At 34.3% G+C, this 17240-nt stretch overlaps 1 protein-coding gene across 1 annotated transcript in view; it reads left to right on the top strand.

The window, feature by feature from the left end:
* LOC105864199 (uncharacterized) overlaps positions 1 to 3994 on the top strand; it is a 48453-nt gene extending 44459 nt beyond the window's left edge. Inside the window, exon 5 of the mRNA XM_076009277.1 lies at positions 490 to 3994. Coding sequence (XP_075865392.1) covers positions 490 to 2393 — 1904 coding nt within the window. The 3' untranslated portion in view covers positions 2394 to 3994. The remainder of the gene's footprint in view (positions 1 to 489) is intronic.
* The last annotated feature ends 13246 nt before the right edge of the window (positions 3995 to 17240 follow it).

The following is a 17240-nucleotide window of genomic DNA, read 5'->3' as shown; positions in this document are numbered from 1 at the left end:
CCCATTCTGTGTTTTAAATTCTAGCATAATTCCTTTCAGCACTCTGTGTTATGGTAAACAGAAACCAATCTTTATAAGGGCCCCCAAAGCCAGAAGGATGGACGCAGGTCTTACTATTTTCTTTCTTTTTTGAGAAGCAGGGAGTTGTGAGTTTACTTCTATGTACATCATCTGTGTTAAACAGGAAAGGGCCATGGTGGGTGAACATAACAAACTTTTCTTCCTTTTCTATGTGGCTCTTGTCATTGTGTTCAGCTGGCATGCTGCAAACTCTTACTTGGTTTTTAGAATTCCTAGAAATCAATCTAGTAAATATAGTTTTGTTAAATTTATTTATGTAAAAGATAATTAGAGCCTGTATATTTTATTATGACATTTTGCCAGTGTACTTGGTATTACTTCACATATTAAATTTATAATGTATATTCATCTGATTCTGAAAAAAAGAAGTAAGTGGGATAATTTGGTGTTTTTTAAAATTTCTTTCAGCTATGTCTTCTCATTCCACCCAAGACCATTTGCCAGAGCAGGAGATAAATGTTTCATTCCAAAAAGTGATACTGAGAAGATATGGAAGCTGTGGCTTTGAGAATTTAAACTTAATAAAAGACTGGGAAAAGGTGGGTGAGTGTAAGAAGCAGAAAAGATGTTGTAATGGACTTAAACAATGTTCAACAACTACCCATAGCAAAATATTTCAATGTAATAAATGTTTGAAAGTCTTCAAAAACTTGTCAAATCTAAATAGACATAAGATGAGACATACCATAGAAAAATCTTTTAAGTGTAAAGAATGTGGGGAAGCATTTAACCAATGCTCACACATTACTGAACATAAGAGAATTCATAATGGAGAGAAGCCTTACAAATGTAATGAATGTGACAAAGTCTTAAAATCTTGCTCAAGCCTTTCTAATCATAAGATAGTTTATACTGGTGAGAAATGGTGTAAATGTAAAAATTATGGCAAAGATTTTAGCCACAGTTCAAATCTTTCTACACATAAGAGAATGAATACTGTAGAGAAACCTTATAAATGTGAAGACTATGGCAAAGCTTCTAACCACAACTCAGACCTTAGTATACATAAGAGAATTAATTCCAGAGAAAACTCCTATGAATGTGAAGAATGTGGCAGTGCCTTTAGCCACTACTCATATATTTCTGTATATAAAAAAATTCATTCTGGAGATAAACCCTACAAATGTGAAGAATGTAACAAAGCCTTTCACTGGTGCTCACAACTTACTGCACATAAGGGAATTCATACTGGAGAGAAACCCTATAAATGTGAACAATGTGGCAAAGCTTTTAACCAGTGCTCATACCTTACTAAACATAAAAGAATTCATAATGAAGAGAAACACTACAAATGTGAACAATGTGGCAAAGCCTTTAACCGTTGTTCAGACCTTAATATTCATAAAAGAATTCATACTGGAGAGAAACCCTACAAATGTGAAAAATGTGGCAAAGCTTTTAACCGCAGCTCTAGCCTTATTATACATAACAGAATTCATACTGGAGAAAAACCCTACAGATGTGAAGAATGTGGCAAAGCTTTTAACCACAGCTCAAACCTTAGTCTACATAAGAGAATTGTTCATACCAGTGAAAAACCTTACAAATGTGAAGAATGTGGCAAAGCCTTTATTCATTGCTCAGTCCTTACTAAACATAAGAGAATTCATACTGGAGAGAAACCCTACAAATGTGAAGAATGTGGCAAAGTCTTTAATCAATGCTCAGACCTTACTAAACATAAGAGAGTTCATACTGGAGAGAAACCCTACAAATGTGGAGAATGTGGCAAAGCTTTTAACCACAGCTCAAGCCTTATTATACATAAGAGAATCATCCATACTGGTGAGAAACCCTACAAATGTGAAGAATGTGGCAAAGCCTTCAACCGTTGCTCAGACCTTACTAATCATAAGAGAATTCATACCGGAGAGAAACCCTACAAATGTGAAGAATGTGGCAAAGCCTTCAACCGTTGCTCAGACCTTACTATTCATAAGAGAATTCATACTGGAGAGAAACCCTACAAATGTGAAGAATGTGGCAAAGCCTTCAACCGTTGCTCAGACCTTACTATTCACAAGAGAATTCATACTGGAGAGAAACCCTACAGATGTGAAGAATGTGGCAAAGCCTTCTACCGTTGCTCAGATCTTACTAATCATAAGAGAATTCATACTGGAGAGAAACCCTACAAATGTAAAGAATGTGGGAAAGCTTTTAACCACAGCTCAAACCTTAGTCTACATAAGAGAATTATTCATACCAGAGAAAAACCTTACCAATGTGAACAATGTGGCAAAGCCTTTAACCAGTACTCACATCTTTCTGTACATAAGAGAATTCATACAAGAGAAACCCTACAAATGTGAAGAATGTGGAAAATCTTTAAATATTGCTTAAACCTTTCTAATTAAGACATAATTTATACAGGAGAGAAACGCTACAAATGTGCATAATGTGTCAAAGCCTTTAAGTGATGTTCATACCCTACTAGCAGAATACATACTGAAGAGAAATCTTACTAAAGTTAAGAATGTGGCTAAGTCTGTAAACAATGCTCAAACATTTATAACTGTAAGTAATATCTGAGAGAAATCATACCAATGTGAAGAATATGGCAAAGCATTTACCTGGTGCTTTTCCTTTACTATACAAGAGAGAATTCATACCTGTGAAAAATCCTACAAATCTAAAAAATGTGGGAAAGCCTTAATAAGTGCTCACATATTACTTGATATCAGACAGTGATATTGGTGGTATAATTGTAGCAGCTGTCAAAATGTCTTTTGGGAAATAAATGTCTTAGAGTGCTCTAAAGTGTTTATACTGAGAAAAAATATTATAGCTATAAAAAGTATTACTATACCTTTAATTCTGTCACAGATCTTACTGTACACAAGTAGAATTTATACTGGAACAAAACCCTCCACCAGTAACTCAAAGTTTAAGTTTAGAGAATGTAAACTGGAAAGAAACTCAAATGTATATTTGTCCAAATGCAGAGGGTTTATTATCAAGAAAAATCTAACATGAAGATTGTTAGATGATTTATGTATATGTATGTTTAAAAGGAGCAGAAGGCCAGGTGTGGTGGCTCACATCTCTAATCCTAGCACACTGGGAGGCTGAGGTGGGAGGATCACTCAAGGTCAGGAGTTCAGTACCAGCTTGAGCAAGAGTGAGACCCTGTCTCTACTAAAAATAGAAAGAAATTAGCTGGACAACTAAAAATATACAGAAAAAATTAGCTGGGTATGGTGGTGCATGCCTGTAATTCCAGCTACTCTGGAGGCTGAGGCAGAAGGATTGCTTGAGACCAGGAGTTTGAGATTGCTGTGAGCTAGGCTGACACCACAGTACTCTAGCCCAGGAGACAGAGTGAGATTCTGTCTCTAAATAAATAAATAGAGATTCTGTCTCTAAATAAATAAACAAACAAACAAACAAGCAAGCAAGCAGTAGATTTTATGGTGAGTTACAATTACATTCAAAGCATACTTTTTTGCATTAAAATTTTTAGATTTTTTTTGAAAGTTATATGTTGATGTAATTCAACTTTCAAGTTACTTACTTTATAATATGCCTTCATTTTTGGAGTTTGTGTGAAAGCATGTGGTCAATTCTTGCTGCATTAAAACTATGAAAGGTCCTTCTAAATTACATGAACATCATTCATATACTCTTCTAAGGAATATTGAGGATACTTTAAGTTTTACATTTTACATTTAATGTAAGTTGCATGAAGAAAGTTTAACTGGAGAGGCTCTTTGTATTGACTTATAAGAATGTTGTGATATCAAAGGTAGGTGGTCAGAGTAATATTCTTCTCCATTATAGTTAGAAATATTTTGAATTTGAGAAGTAAATTTCTTTTACTAATTGCATATTAAGGTAGTAAAATACTTTGGATTTTGAAATGCTTTTTGTATTATGAACTTAATTTGTTTTAATAAAACAAAATTGTATTTTATGTGTTAAGAGTCTTATGCATACAATGGAGTGTTATCCTACCACAAACATTAACCTGTTCCACCTTATTGAAGGTTGTAAGTAACAGATGGTAGCAACATATTATTTGGCAGCCTAGTGGAATAACATCTTTAGTGATTTTATTCCAGTAGGCTTTAAACTTCAAGTAATTTGAAAAATATTATTTCTATCAGTTATTTTCGTTATTTATGTAGATGAAGGGTTATTATAATGGTTATAATGAAGATTATAGAGGAGTATAATAAAAAAAAAACCATATATTGCTGAATCCTGCATGACCATTTACAAAATTTTATTCTATATTTTTCTTTGGACATGTGACCTCTCTGGCCTACAAAACACATACATACTTTCATGTTTTGTTTACATGGAGTGAAATATATAAGTATATCTCGCTAAAGATAAACATAAGTTTAAGAGGATTATGCAGATGTTTGTGTTTATGGTAGGATGTACCAGTTTTGAGGAGAAATTTAATATGTTGGAACAAAACTGGTAATTTAAAAAATGTTGACAATTTACTTGCAAAATAGAAACCTGAAAGATTGCATTAGTGACTGTATTTTCTCCACCTTGTATTGAATTCATTTTTCTAAAATGTTATGGCTCCTGGTTAAAAATATTTCCATGAAAATCTGCTGGTAGCTGGTCATGGTGGTACACACCTGTAATCCTAGCACACTCTGGGAGGCCGAGGCAGGTGGATCGTTTGAGCTCAGGAGTTTCAAACCAGCCTGAGCAAGAAGAAGACCCTGTCTCTACTAAAAAAAAAAAAATAGAAAGAAATTAGCTGGACAACTTAAAAAAAAAAAAATATATATATATATATATATTAGCCGGGCATGGTGGCACATGCCTGTAGTCCCAGCTACTCAGGAGGTTGAGGCAGGAAGATTGCTTGAGCCCAGGAGTTTGAGGTTGCTGTGAACTAACTAGGCTGACACCACAGCACTCTAGCCTAGGCAACAGATTGAGAGTCTGTCTCAAAAAAAAAAAAAAAAAAAAATCTGCTGCTGTTTATTGTCTCTTACTCATGCTAGACCTGGTACATAATTTACTGCTTCCAATATATTTGGAATATTCTTTATATGACCTGCTCAGAGACTATAAAAATGGCTTTTATTAAATTTAATGGTTCTCACAAAATAATTTGAAGATGTAATTCCACAACAGTGTATTAAGTTAAATTGTGTTGATTTTGTACTTTTCATTTTTTGTCTCAATTGAAGAATTTTATTTGAGCTAATATTTCTTTAGTTATTATTATTTTGACTTTATAATTGAGGTAACTGAGTTGGTTAACTTTATTGGGCTAATTATTTAAGTAAAACTGGGGAGACTTCGTAAGTCAAGGGTTGTGTTGATATTTATATGAAGTAGACAAATACAAGACAGCACTAGAGGTGTAATAGATGCCCCATAATGAGCAGTAAGTATTCCTGTTAGAGTTAGTTTGTGTCTCCATATTAGAAATAGAAAATGAGTCAATGTAAGAAATAGGAAATAGCCACATGTAGAGATGGCATTGATTATTCATATGGAAAGAGAACACCTGTGCCCAGGCCACACACCTGGCTCTTTCTGAATTAAAAGAAAGTAATGCTGCTTTTATTTCCGAATTATCTCTAGTTCTTTCCTGTCTCTTTATGTTCATCTCCAGCTACACATGCATCTCAGCCCTTCTGTTTTTTTCCTGTGTTATGGCTAACAGCTTTCTTACTGTTCTCCCCACCCCATGTCCTTTCACGCAATACATTTTAGCTTCTGAAGAGAAGGTTAGATTTTTTAATGTGGTGAAACATTGTTTTTATCTGGAGAGTTTGAGAGCATTTATAGGGTATATATGAAGTATTTGGATCACTTAATTGAGAAAAGGATGCAGTTTCTATGGACCAGAGGGTTAAATCAATTGGCATTGTTTTTGTAAAAGGAAAATGTTATTAGATCCTAACACAAAAGTGTGGAAAATTTAAGTTAGTCTGAGTACAGCATTAATAACAGTGGGCCTTAACTAAATATTGTAAGCAATATGTAAAGAGAAACATTAGAATTTGGAAATTGCATAATTTTCAACACATCTAAGAAATAAAATCTTTAGGAGAGTTAGTGGTAACGATAAATTTTGAATTTAGTTTCTTATGAAGTACCTATATCACAACATTTATTTCTATGCAGATTTGTTTTTGGGTATGCATATTAAGTGTTGGTCAATAATAGAATGATGTATGTGGATTTATAGTTTGGAATAACTTCCTTTTCCAGATTGATATTACAATCTTGGGGAACTTCTAACTCATATTTATTATATCTTTCTTTATTTTAATGGGAACAGTTCACAGGCCACGGTTTTTACCTAGGTGTAGCCAGCTCCTTTGTTCATTTTCTCTAGAAAAATCTTAGAGAGCTTGGTAAGTTTTGGATTGAAACTTTCCTTAAGTGATTTTGATTCAAAATTAGTTTTTACATTCAGAGTGGCCAGATATGGAGTCATTATCACCACCTGCAATTTTAGTGTCTGTCTGTCTGTCTGTCTGTCTTTCTTTCTTTCTTTCTTTCTTTCTTTCTTTCTTTCTTTCTTTCTTTCTTTCTTTCTTTCTTTCTTTCTTTCTTTCTTTCTTTCTTTCTTTCTGTCTTTCTTTCTGTCTTTCTTTCTGTCTTTCTTTCTGTCTTCCTTTCTTCTTTTCTTCTTCCTTTCTTCTTCCTTTCTTTCTTCCTTCCTTCCTTTCCTTCCTTTCCTTCCTTTCTTTCTTTTTTTTTTGAGACAAACTCTCACTTTGTTGCCCAGGCTAGAGTGAGTGCCGTGGCATCAGCCTAGCTCACAGCAACCTCAATCTCCTGGGCTCAAGCAATCCTGCTACCTCAGTTTCTCGAGTAGGTGGGACTACAGGCATGCACCACCATGCCCGGCTCATTTTTTCTATATAAGTTGGCCAATTAATTTCTTTCTATTTATAGTAGAGACGGGGTCTGTCTCTTGCTCAGGCTGGTTTCGAACTCCTGACCTTGGGCAATCCACCCGCCTCGGCCTCCCAGAGAGCTAGGATTACAGGTGTGAGCCACTGCACCCGGCCTTTTAGTGTCTTTCATATCATCACCGTCAGCACCAGTAAATCCAGGTGACCCTAGGTTAATGTAAAAGCCCTAAAGTTCATTGCCTACTGCGATGTTCTGTGCTGGTTCCTACACATGCTGGTAAATATCAGAGTCCCTATGGTTATGACTCACAATGGAATGACAAAAGCATCACAGAATCTACATTTTTTATGCAGTTTACCTAAGCTAATGACAAAGACACAGGCTCAGTACCATATTTCTAAAATTAGTTAATTTTTTTAAGTTGACAAAATTATATATATCATGTAAAATATATTTTGGAGAACATATACATTGTCAAATGCTTAATTCTAGCTAATTAGCAAATGCTTTTCCTCACAGTTACCTTTTTTGTGGTGAAAACACTTAACATCAATTGTCTTAGCATTTTTCAAAGATATAATATATCGTTAACTATAATCACCAGTCTTTACAATAAAGACTGGAATAATTGTTGCCACTGAATCTTCACAAAGGTCTCTAAAGTCTCAAGTGTAGGAATGACAGATGAATATGTACATTTGTTTAAAAGATAATAGGAAGTTTATGCAGAAAAATGACTGTTCAGATGATGACAGTATGATTGTTGTCAGCTAACCAAGGAAGTGAGTTTTTGGAAATGAGATAATAAAAGGTACTAATCTTAACTTTTTTATTTTTATTGATCACAGGAAAGGAGGAACTCTCTGGCAAGTGCTTAAGATAACTTTGTTTCAGAAATAGATTTGAAGTAACGTTTGAGGATGAGTGACTATTCTTTTAAAACACTGATCAGCAGAAATCCTGGAGTATGAAATAGAGACAACAGAAAATAGTTTGGAGCTAATTCCTAATTCATTCTCTGAATGGGAAAGGAGATGATGGTGAAAGGGTCAGATGGGGCCAAATTATATGGGAAAATACTTTTCATGGGCTCAAGTGAAACCTGAAGAGTCTAAATTTACTTTAAGGATTATGTAGGGCAGCATGTCCTAGTTTCTACTTGGTTGGGTTTTGTTTTGTTTTGTTTTTGCTATGAGTGATGAGTGATGCCCATTATAGTCTTATTGCTGCTTTCTGCTTGCTATTTTACCTTATATGATTCTACTCTTTCTAATTAAATATCTGAAAATTGCTAGTATCATTTTTATAAGAAAATACAAAATGGACCTTATAGTAAAGTCAAAATAAGAATTGTGAAAATTACTGGTCTGTGGAGCAATAATATATTTTTAAAAATTAAAGAACACCTTCTAGAAATGATGCAAGTAACCATATGATTAATAGCTGTGTCACAGTTTTCCAGATTTTGTTTGTATACCCAATTTGTGCCAAATTATAGTGTTTTATGCTTGCCACTTTTACAGTATACTTATTTACTTATTACTTATTGTACAAAAGGTAAACTTACAGTGAAATAATAGTAATATCTACTTTAGCAACCAGGCAGAACTTTTTGTGAGAATCAAATGCACAGAGTAAACAGAAACAACTTGAAAACTATATTATTGTACAATTGTAGTGGATAACAAGTGTGTGAATGTAAGTGATAGTAATTATGGTGATCACAATGATTATAGTGAACATGCTAAAATTTTCAGCTGCTCTTCAGTAATATAACCAGCTATGCAATAATTGTTCACTATGTATTATCTCACGGATAGCTTGTAATAACCCATGTATCCTTATCTTTATTCTTGTTATAAAATACAGGATCAGAGAGTTAAATTCACGAAAAAAACTTTACATTTTTGGTATGTGTAAGAGCTAGAACTATATCTGGTTTTAAATTTAGACTCTCACCAGTGAACTTATGAAGAATAAGCCCATCTTCATTCCAAAACAACATTCACAGGATATATTTTAGTGATCAGTTTCTATATATCTATGAAAATATCTGCCTGCTTATTTATCTATGTATCTATCAATGCTGATGCATTGTGGAATTTCATGGAAGAATATAATTTAGAAGCCCACGTACACACAGATACTCACTGTATATTTTCAACTTTTTCATACCATAGAAAATTATGGTTCTCCAATTTTATACCCTTCTCAACAACTGAAATACATACTGTTTAAATATTAAGTAAGATAAGTCATTCCTAAGTGAGTAAAATAATATAAGCCATTATATACCCTTCATCTCTCCTTTAGTAAAATCAGTTAGGGTTAGGAAACATTTGGAGAAAGGAGGAATCTCCTATAGGATTCCATGCAATGATACTGTGGAGAACTATCCTTGACACTCTTTTTTTTTTTTTTTTTTTTGAGACAGAGTCTCGCTTTGTTGCCCAGGCTAGAGTGAGTGCCGTGGCGTCAGCCTAGCTCACAGCAACCTCAAACTCCTGGCTCAAGCAATCCTGCTGCCTCAGCCTCCCAAGTAGCTGGGACTACAGGCATTCGCCACCATGCCCGGCTAATTTTTTGTATATATATTAGTTGGCCAATTAATTTCTTTCTATTTATAGTAGAGACGGGGTCTCACTCTTGCTCAGGCTGGTTTCGAACTCCTGACCTCGAGCAATCCGCCCGCCTCAGCCTCCCAGAGAGCTAGGATTACAGGCGTGAGCCACCGCGCCCGGCTTATCCTTGACACTCTTTAGAGACATCTGATTGAGATTCCAGATAACTGATGGTAATGTTAAATAACTCTTATTATAGACATACAGATTCAAGTATGACCAGCTTCTTTTAAGGAACTGTAACTGAATCCAAGCTTTTACCACTCACTGCATGACAGCCAATAAATAAGTCAAGAGACAAGATGTTGGGAAAAAGACAGTGACTTGTATTTGAGAAGCCATCAAACCAGGAAGATGGCAGAGTAATGTCCTGAAGAACCATATTAAGTCAGTATGAACTTTAGGCTCCTTTTTATGTTAAGGGAAGGAAGAAGGGAAAAGGGGTTGCGGGAGGTAACTGATGAGCACAAATATCTGGGGCATCAGCAGGATTTAGAAGTTTATGAAACTTCTTTGCTCTTGGTCAGTTAGCATTGGATGACATAGGTCAGGTCACAGTGTTCCTATAAATCTTTAACATGGCATTGCTGCTTGTGTGCATACTTTCCTTCATTCCCTAGGAGTTAGTTTTGAGAAAGGGACATTATCTTTCTTCTTGAATTGACCTACAAATTAAATTCTTGCCATAATTAGTTGGCCTACTTATAGCGCTAAACAGAAACTTGTAACCTAAAGGATATTATTGCAGAGGACAGAAGTGACTAGTGGAGCTAGTCATGTTAAGCCTCCCTTCCACTGTTGCAGAATTAAGGCTGAATTCATGGAGTCAATGATTTCAAAGCCCTTGTAAAATTAACCCTGTTTCCTAGTTTATTGATCCTCAACCTTACATGTAAGGAAGGAAGGTCATTTTCTAGCAGGTTCAGAGTATCCTGAGAAGTGAGAAAGTGATCCAGACTTCTGTAAAACCTGAGGAGTGTCTTAGATTTTATTGACTTTTAAAAGTCTAATATGAGATTTCTTCTAAAATGTCCAGCAAAGCCAGTTTTTTGGTAAGTCCACACTCTTGCTGCAACTATGTAAATGATCAGAATAACTCTAATGAGAGCAACCTTATTTTGTGATTAGTAATGATCTTTGAGAATAGTTTTGATCAAAAGTGCAGAGGGCATAGGGAAAAAACATGTCCTCCTTTGTTCCCAACTCTGTCACTAGGCCACTGTACAGTTATGAATAACTCTTCAAATTTCTACAATCCACTTATATCCTTGTGATAATAAGGCTATATTTGAAAAAATCTATACCTTCTATAAATGTATGAATCAATAAATTGAAGGGTTTTGTTTTCATTTTCTCATTTTTAACTCTAAAGAGAAGCATAGGAAAAAAGAGGTATATGTAATACAGTGATGCATCTTGACTTCAAAAGATGGTAACATGTAGTTCATTTGAAACTTGGCAAAATTTGGAGAATTTTACTCATAGTGAATATGTACCTCCATTTGATTTTCACAGGAGATTATATGGATTTTTTGGTAAGCAAATCCTTCTAGTAGGGAAACTTTTGTATTGGGAATAAAACACAAATTTTATTTCATTTAGAGTTTCTGAAAAATCATTTTTCTCTGAAGATAAATATGGTTGTTGCAGAGTCAAGTGAAAGTATAGTAAAGGCCAGGCGCGGTGGCTCATGCCTGCAATCCTAACACTCTGGGAGGCCGAGGTGGGAAGATCGCTCAAGGTCAGGAGTTTGAAACCAGCCGGAGCAAGAGTGAGACCCCATCTCTACTATAAATAGAAAGAAATTAATTGGCCAACTAAAAATATATAGAAAAAATTAGCCAGGTATGGTGGCACATGCCTGTAGTCTGAGCAGGAGGATCGCTTGATCCCAGGAGTTTGAGGTTGCTGTGAGCTAGGCTGATGCCATGGCACTCTAGCCTGAAAAAAAAAATAAAAGTACAGTAAAACCAAGTTATATGAAGAAACAGATGAAGGTGTTGAAATGAGCAAATTTTAAACATTAAAACAATCTTATTTATGCTTAAAAATTGTATATATTTTTTCAACTATTTACCACCTGTATAGAGTTTCTATTTTAATAAATTTTATCTTTTTTCTTTCTTTTCTTTTTATTTTTTGTTTTAGGTGATTAAAAAGTGAGCCAGGCTTATTTAAGATGTATTGCATAAAAATGTTTGAAGGACAGGCTAGACCATGAATTTTTATAAAATTATATAAATTTATAGATATTTATATGTGGGTAATGTGTGTGTGTGTACATATGTCTGTGTCTATATATATATATAAACTTTATATATATACACACATGTGTGTTTGTGTGCATGTGTGTATATATATCTTAACAGCTGGGGATCTAGGGAAGTTCACTAAAATCTCTGATTTTTAGTTTTGTCTTCCATAAAATGTCAATGATGATATTAACCTGAGGAGCTTGTTATTAGTATCAAATCCAGTAGAATCCTGGAACAAATATTGACACATTCCATGTGCCAAGTTGTGGAAATAGTTACTAAAAGTTCATGCATCTACCTTTCTTTTCATCTAGGTTCAGGGTTTAGTTTTGCTACTCACTGTTGAAACCGTCATCAGAATTTTTTCTGCTTGCTCTTTCCTCTTGTGTATAATATCATTAATGCTGATGCCTAGATTGCACAATTTTTAGGAGAATTAAAAAATTCAAGGCAATTGAAAATATTTTAAGTTGGCTTAAAATAAGTTACTTACAGTTATTTCAGCAGATGAAAGTATAAAAAGAATAGAAACAACCTTTTGAATTTATTTTTATATAAATTGTCCTCACATTATTGAAACAGATATATAATGGCTGAGGCTGCTTCTATGTCAGGGGCAGGGCTCTAATTTTATTTAAATATTATTATATGATAAGAGATTAGAATATTAGAACACTGGAACATTAGAATAGTAGGAAAAAATGCTGCATTGGCAATGATGAGACAAAACACCAAATATTGGACCTGATGTGCCATTTATTATTTCTGTTCTATGCTCCTTTTTTCTCTTCTTTAAATTAGGATTATAATAATTATCTCATGGAAACTTTGTCATAGATGGCCATATATATATATACAAAATAAAAATGGTAGAAATGATTGTAATGGTAATTGCATTGGTAATTTCAAATATAACATTTTCTATTTGCCAATAATTAAACTACTATTATATACTATTGCATCAATCCAATATGATGGTCTCATAATGATTTTAAACAAGATTTATGATAATAGCCAGGCGTGGTGGCTCATGCCTGTAATCCTAGCACTCTAGGAGGCTGAGGCGGGCAGATTGTTTGAGCTGAGGAGTTTGAGACCAGCTTAAGCAAGAGTGAGACCCCGTCTCTACCAAAAATAGAAAAAATTAGCCGGGCATTATGGCACATGCCTGTAGTCCCAGCTACTTGGGAGGCTGAGGCAGAAGGATCGCTTGAGCCCAGGAGTTTGAGGTTGCTGTGAGCTAGGCTGACGCCACAGCACTCTAGCCTGGGCAACAGAGTGAGACTCTGTCTCAAAAAAAAAAAAGATTTATGATAATAATTTGCTCTTGTAAATTCTCCTTTGCAAATAATCAGAGGCCATACGATAATCTGAGATCAATTGCTCTGCAAAGGCTTAGGAATCTACTTGAAATTTCTTAAAATATGGAATAATTTCAGTATATTTAAATATTTTTGACTTTTATATTAGAACAAATATATATAATAAAATGAACCATTTTAATAATTTTAAAGTGTACAGTTCTGTGGCATTAAGTACATTTATATTTTTGTTCAACCATTACAACAATCCATCTCCAGAATATTTTCATTGTTCATAATGAAAACTTTGTACTTATTACTCCCATTCTCTCCTTTCCCCAGGCCCCAGCATCTACCATTCTACTTTTTGTATCTACAAATTTGACTATTTCTGGGTAGTTTATGTGAATGGATTTATATACTGTTAGTCATTTTGTACTGGCTATTTCACTTAGCATAATGTCATCAAGGTTAATCCATCTTGTAATATATGTCAATGTTTTTCCTTTTTAAAACGAAGTAATATTACATTGTATGTGCATACTACATTTTGTAAATTGATTCATCTGTGGATGGACAATTAGGCTGTTTCTGACTTTTGGCTACTATGAGTATTGCTGCTATATACCTGAGCATACAAATATTTGTTTAAGTGTCTACTTTTATTTTTTGGGGGGGAGTACACATTCAGAAATAGAATTGCTGGATAATATACTAATTCTATGTTTAATTTCTTGAGGAATACAGATGGTCTTAGACGTATGGTATTTTGTCAATTTTTCAACTTTATGAAGATTTATCAGGATCTAACCCCATTGTAAGTCAAGGAGCACCTGAACTTAAGATGATTTGACTTATGGTTTTTTGATTTTATGATTAGTTTGTCATGGTATTAAATACATTTTCAACTTGCATAATTTTGAACTTATCATGGGTTTGTCAGGACATAGCCCCATCATAAGTTGAGAAGCATCTGTATCATTTTCTACAGTGGCTATACCATTTTACATTATCACCAATAATGTACAAAGTTGCCAATTCCTTCACATCCTTATAAAAAATTATTTGGTTCATTTGCTTGCTTGTTTGGTCAAAATTTCTTTTTTTGTGTGTGATTTTTGCATGCTGTTTAAATGCAATAGTTCATATATTTCAGTTATGAGAATTTTTTGGCAATATTAACTTCATTATTATTTAGTTATGTGCATTTCTAGGAATGCTCATGAGCATATATTGGCTTCCTACATTAACTCTCTAATTCTCCTAGCTTTTCTAAATGTCAGTCTTTTCATATTCTTGTTGCTTCTATTTCCTTTTCCATCTGAGAGATTTATTCCACTTTTGTCTTTTAACACTTTAATGTTTTTATCAATTATTATATTTTTAATTTCCAAGATTTTTTATTGTTACCTGCCACTCACTTTTATAAAGCTAATGATACTTATTTTAAAACAATCATACTTCTCTGAACATATGAATTCTTATTTCAAAGAAATCGTTTCTTTTTACTTTTCCTCATATTAATATTTTTACATTTCCCACTTTCACACCTAGTTGATTGTAAAAAATGTAATGTATAATAATGTAATGTATAATAATGAAAAAAATCATAAGTGTTATTTCACCATCTTTCAAGGACTGCAGCCATTTTACCAGCACTTATAACAGAGTGGTTTCATGAGCTCACAGCCTAAGATGATTCGTTGATGCCGAGCTAAGGTGTTATTTCAAAGAAGTTGGTCTTAGAGCCTTTAAAATAACCATTCGTTAAAGAATGATCTCACCATTGATTTACTTCAAGAATAGTAGCCATTTTATCCATCCTTTCTAGAATCCTTTTTTTTACATTTCTCATTTTTTACAATTAGTTGATTAATTACAACTAAATGCTACAGATGTCCAGCATAAACTGGATCATTTAATGGATAATTATACCTTTTAGATGAATCCCATATCTATTGCTATTATTTTCCATGGACTGCAGCAATTGTGTGCCTGAGCAGAATTGAATTCTCATCATCCAATGTCATGGGACATTATCTCATTAAATATAAGAAAATAAAAACTAGCTTGAGCCGGGCGCGGTGGCTCACGCTTGTAATCCTAGCACTCTGGGAGGCTGAGGCGGGCGGATTGCTCGAGGTCAAGAGTTCGAAACCAGCCTGAGCAAGAGCAAGACCCCGTCTCTACTATAAATAGAAAGAAATTAATTGGCCAACTAATATATATATAAAATTATCCGGGCATGGTGGTGCATGCCTGTAGTCCCAGCTACTCGGGAGGCTGAGGCAGCAGGATTGCTTGAGGCCAGGAGTTTGAGGTTGCTGTGAGCTAGGCTGACGCCATGGCACTCACTCTAGCCTGTGCAACAAAGCGAGACTCTGTCTCAAAAAAAAAAAAAAAAAACTAGCTTGAGGAGAAAGTGTTCTTATAATAGCAAAAGTAGCACTTTTATGAATGTTTTGAGATTTCCACAAGGAGAGAAAACTGCCAATGTCACTATTAATTCATGTTAAAAATAAAATCCATTTTGCAGATGGCAAAACTGACTCTTCACATGAGAGTAATATTGTCACTAGAAGAGTAAGTTTTTAAGAAATGCATCATGGACTTGTTAACAAAAAATACTATTCCTATGTTTCAACTTCAAAGAAATCATTCTTTTTCTACATTTTTCCAGTGATTTTTTTTTGTTGTTCTTTTGAGAGAGAGTCTCACCCTGTTGCCCAGGCTAGAGTGAGCGCCATGGCATCAACCTAGCTCACAGCAACTTCACATTTCTGGGCTCAAGCAATCCTTCTGCCTCAGCCTCCCAAGTAGTTGGGACTACAGGCATGCGCCACCATGCCAGGCTAATTTTTTTCCCTATATATTTTTAGCTGGCCAATTAATTTCTTTCTATTTATAGTAGAGACGGGGTCTCACTCTTGCTCAGGCTGGTTTCGAACTCCTGACCTCGAGCAATCCGCCCACCTTGGCCTCCCAGAGTGCTAGGATTATAGGCCTTTCTAGTGATTTTTAACTCAGTGTTTATGTGTGTATTATGTGCGTGTGCATGTATGCATATGTATGTATGTATGCTGTGTGGACCTTATACTTTTGTGTTGTTAACTTCTTCAAAAGTATAGTGACCTTTGGGCCTAGAATAATATTTGAGCCTAGAAAACTACAACTCTTAGGCATACTGTGCAAGGTTGTCCACTGATGTCTTATCTGGAGTAGAATTCTCCTATCTACCTCAACCTAGAAGACTCTTAGGATGCTATTTCTTTTTTTCCATTTAAGTGACTGGCCATTTCTCTATCCAAATTCCTTCTTTTGAAGGACCCATAAAGCAATGTATGATGTGTCTAAGCATTAGAGGAGCAGAGAGACTGAATACACAGCCTATTTGGGGAAAGCTTGGGCAGAGACATGGAAGCTAAAATGAACATGGTATAGATATTCAGGTAAAGGGTATGTTTTAACTAGAATATTCTCAAATTATGTGAGGTGATAAAAGAGAATGAATGGTGATGAACATTGAAATTCAAGAGTATGCATATATATGACTGTGTAACAGGTATTTGGTAATAAAGATTCACTCTAGTTTTCTAAATAGAAGAATCAAATAATGATACTTAAAGGAAATTTGACATGGCATTATTGCGCAAAGACAATGCAAAAAGAAAATATAGTTTCTCAAAATGAGTGATAGGCAGCTGTAGTTTTAGGGTTAAGTCATAAAGAATAAATGTGCAAGAAAAATATCTCATAAGGTAAAACTAATTTACGCGTTACATGGATCTATAATGTATGATTCCCATTGACTTTTTATGCCTATGTTTTGACTTTGACATCTGGATTTATGATATTTGAATTTGTGTCATGCAGTGAAATATTCATATCCTATTGATATTGTGATAGAAATATATTTTTTAATTTATATATTTCTATAAAAATTTGGTCCTATGTGTTTTCTTCAGCAAATACTAATCTCTGGGTAAAAAATAAGATTTCTTTTTTCAAAATAGGTAAGGTCAGTTTTTAAGAGCTATAAAATTTTATAAATAATTTACAGTTTAACTAAATTAAGAACTATTTTTAATTGGCATAATATTCTATGAAGTAGCCCCCTTTAACTGCTGGTTCGC

This window comes from Microcebus murinus, chromosome 13 (genome assembly GCF_040939455.1).
Source record: "Microcebus murinus isolate Inina chromosome 13, M.murinus_Inina_mat1.0, whole genome shotgun sequence".
In the NCBI taxonomy this organism is placed as follows: domain Eukaryota; kingdom Metazoa; phylum Chordata; class Mammalia; order Primates; family Cheirogaleidae; genus Microcebus; species Microcebus murinus.
This window is presented reverse-complemented; position numbering and strand designations above follow the sequence as displayed.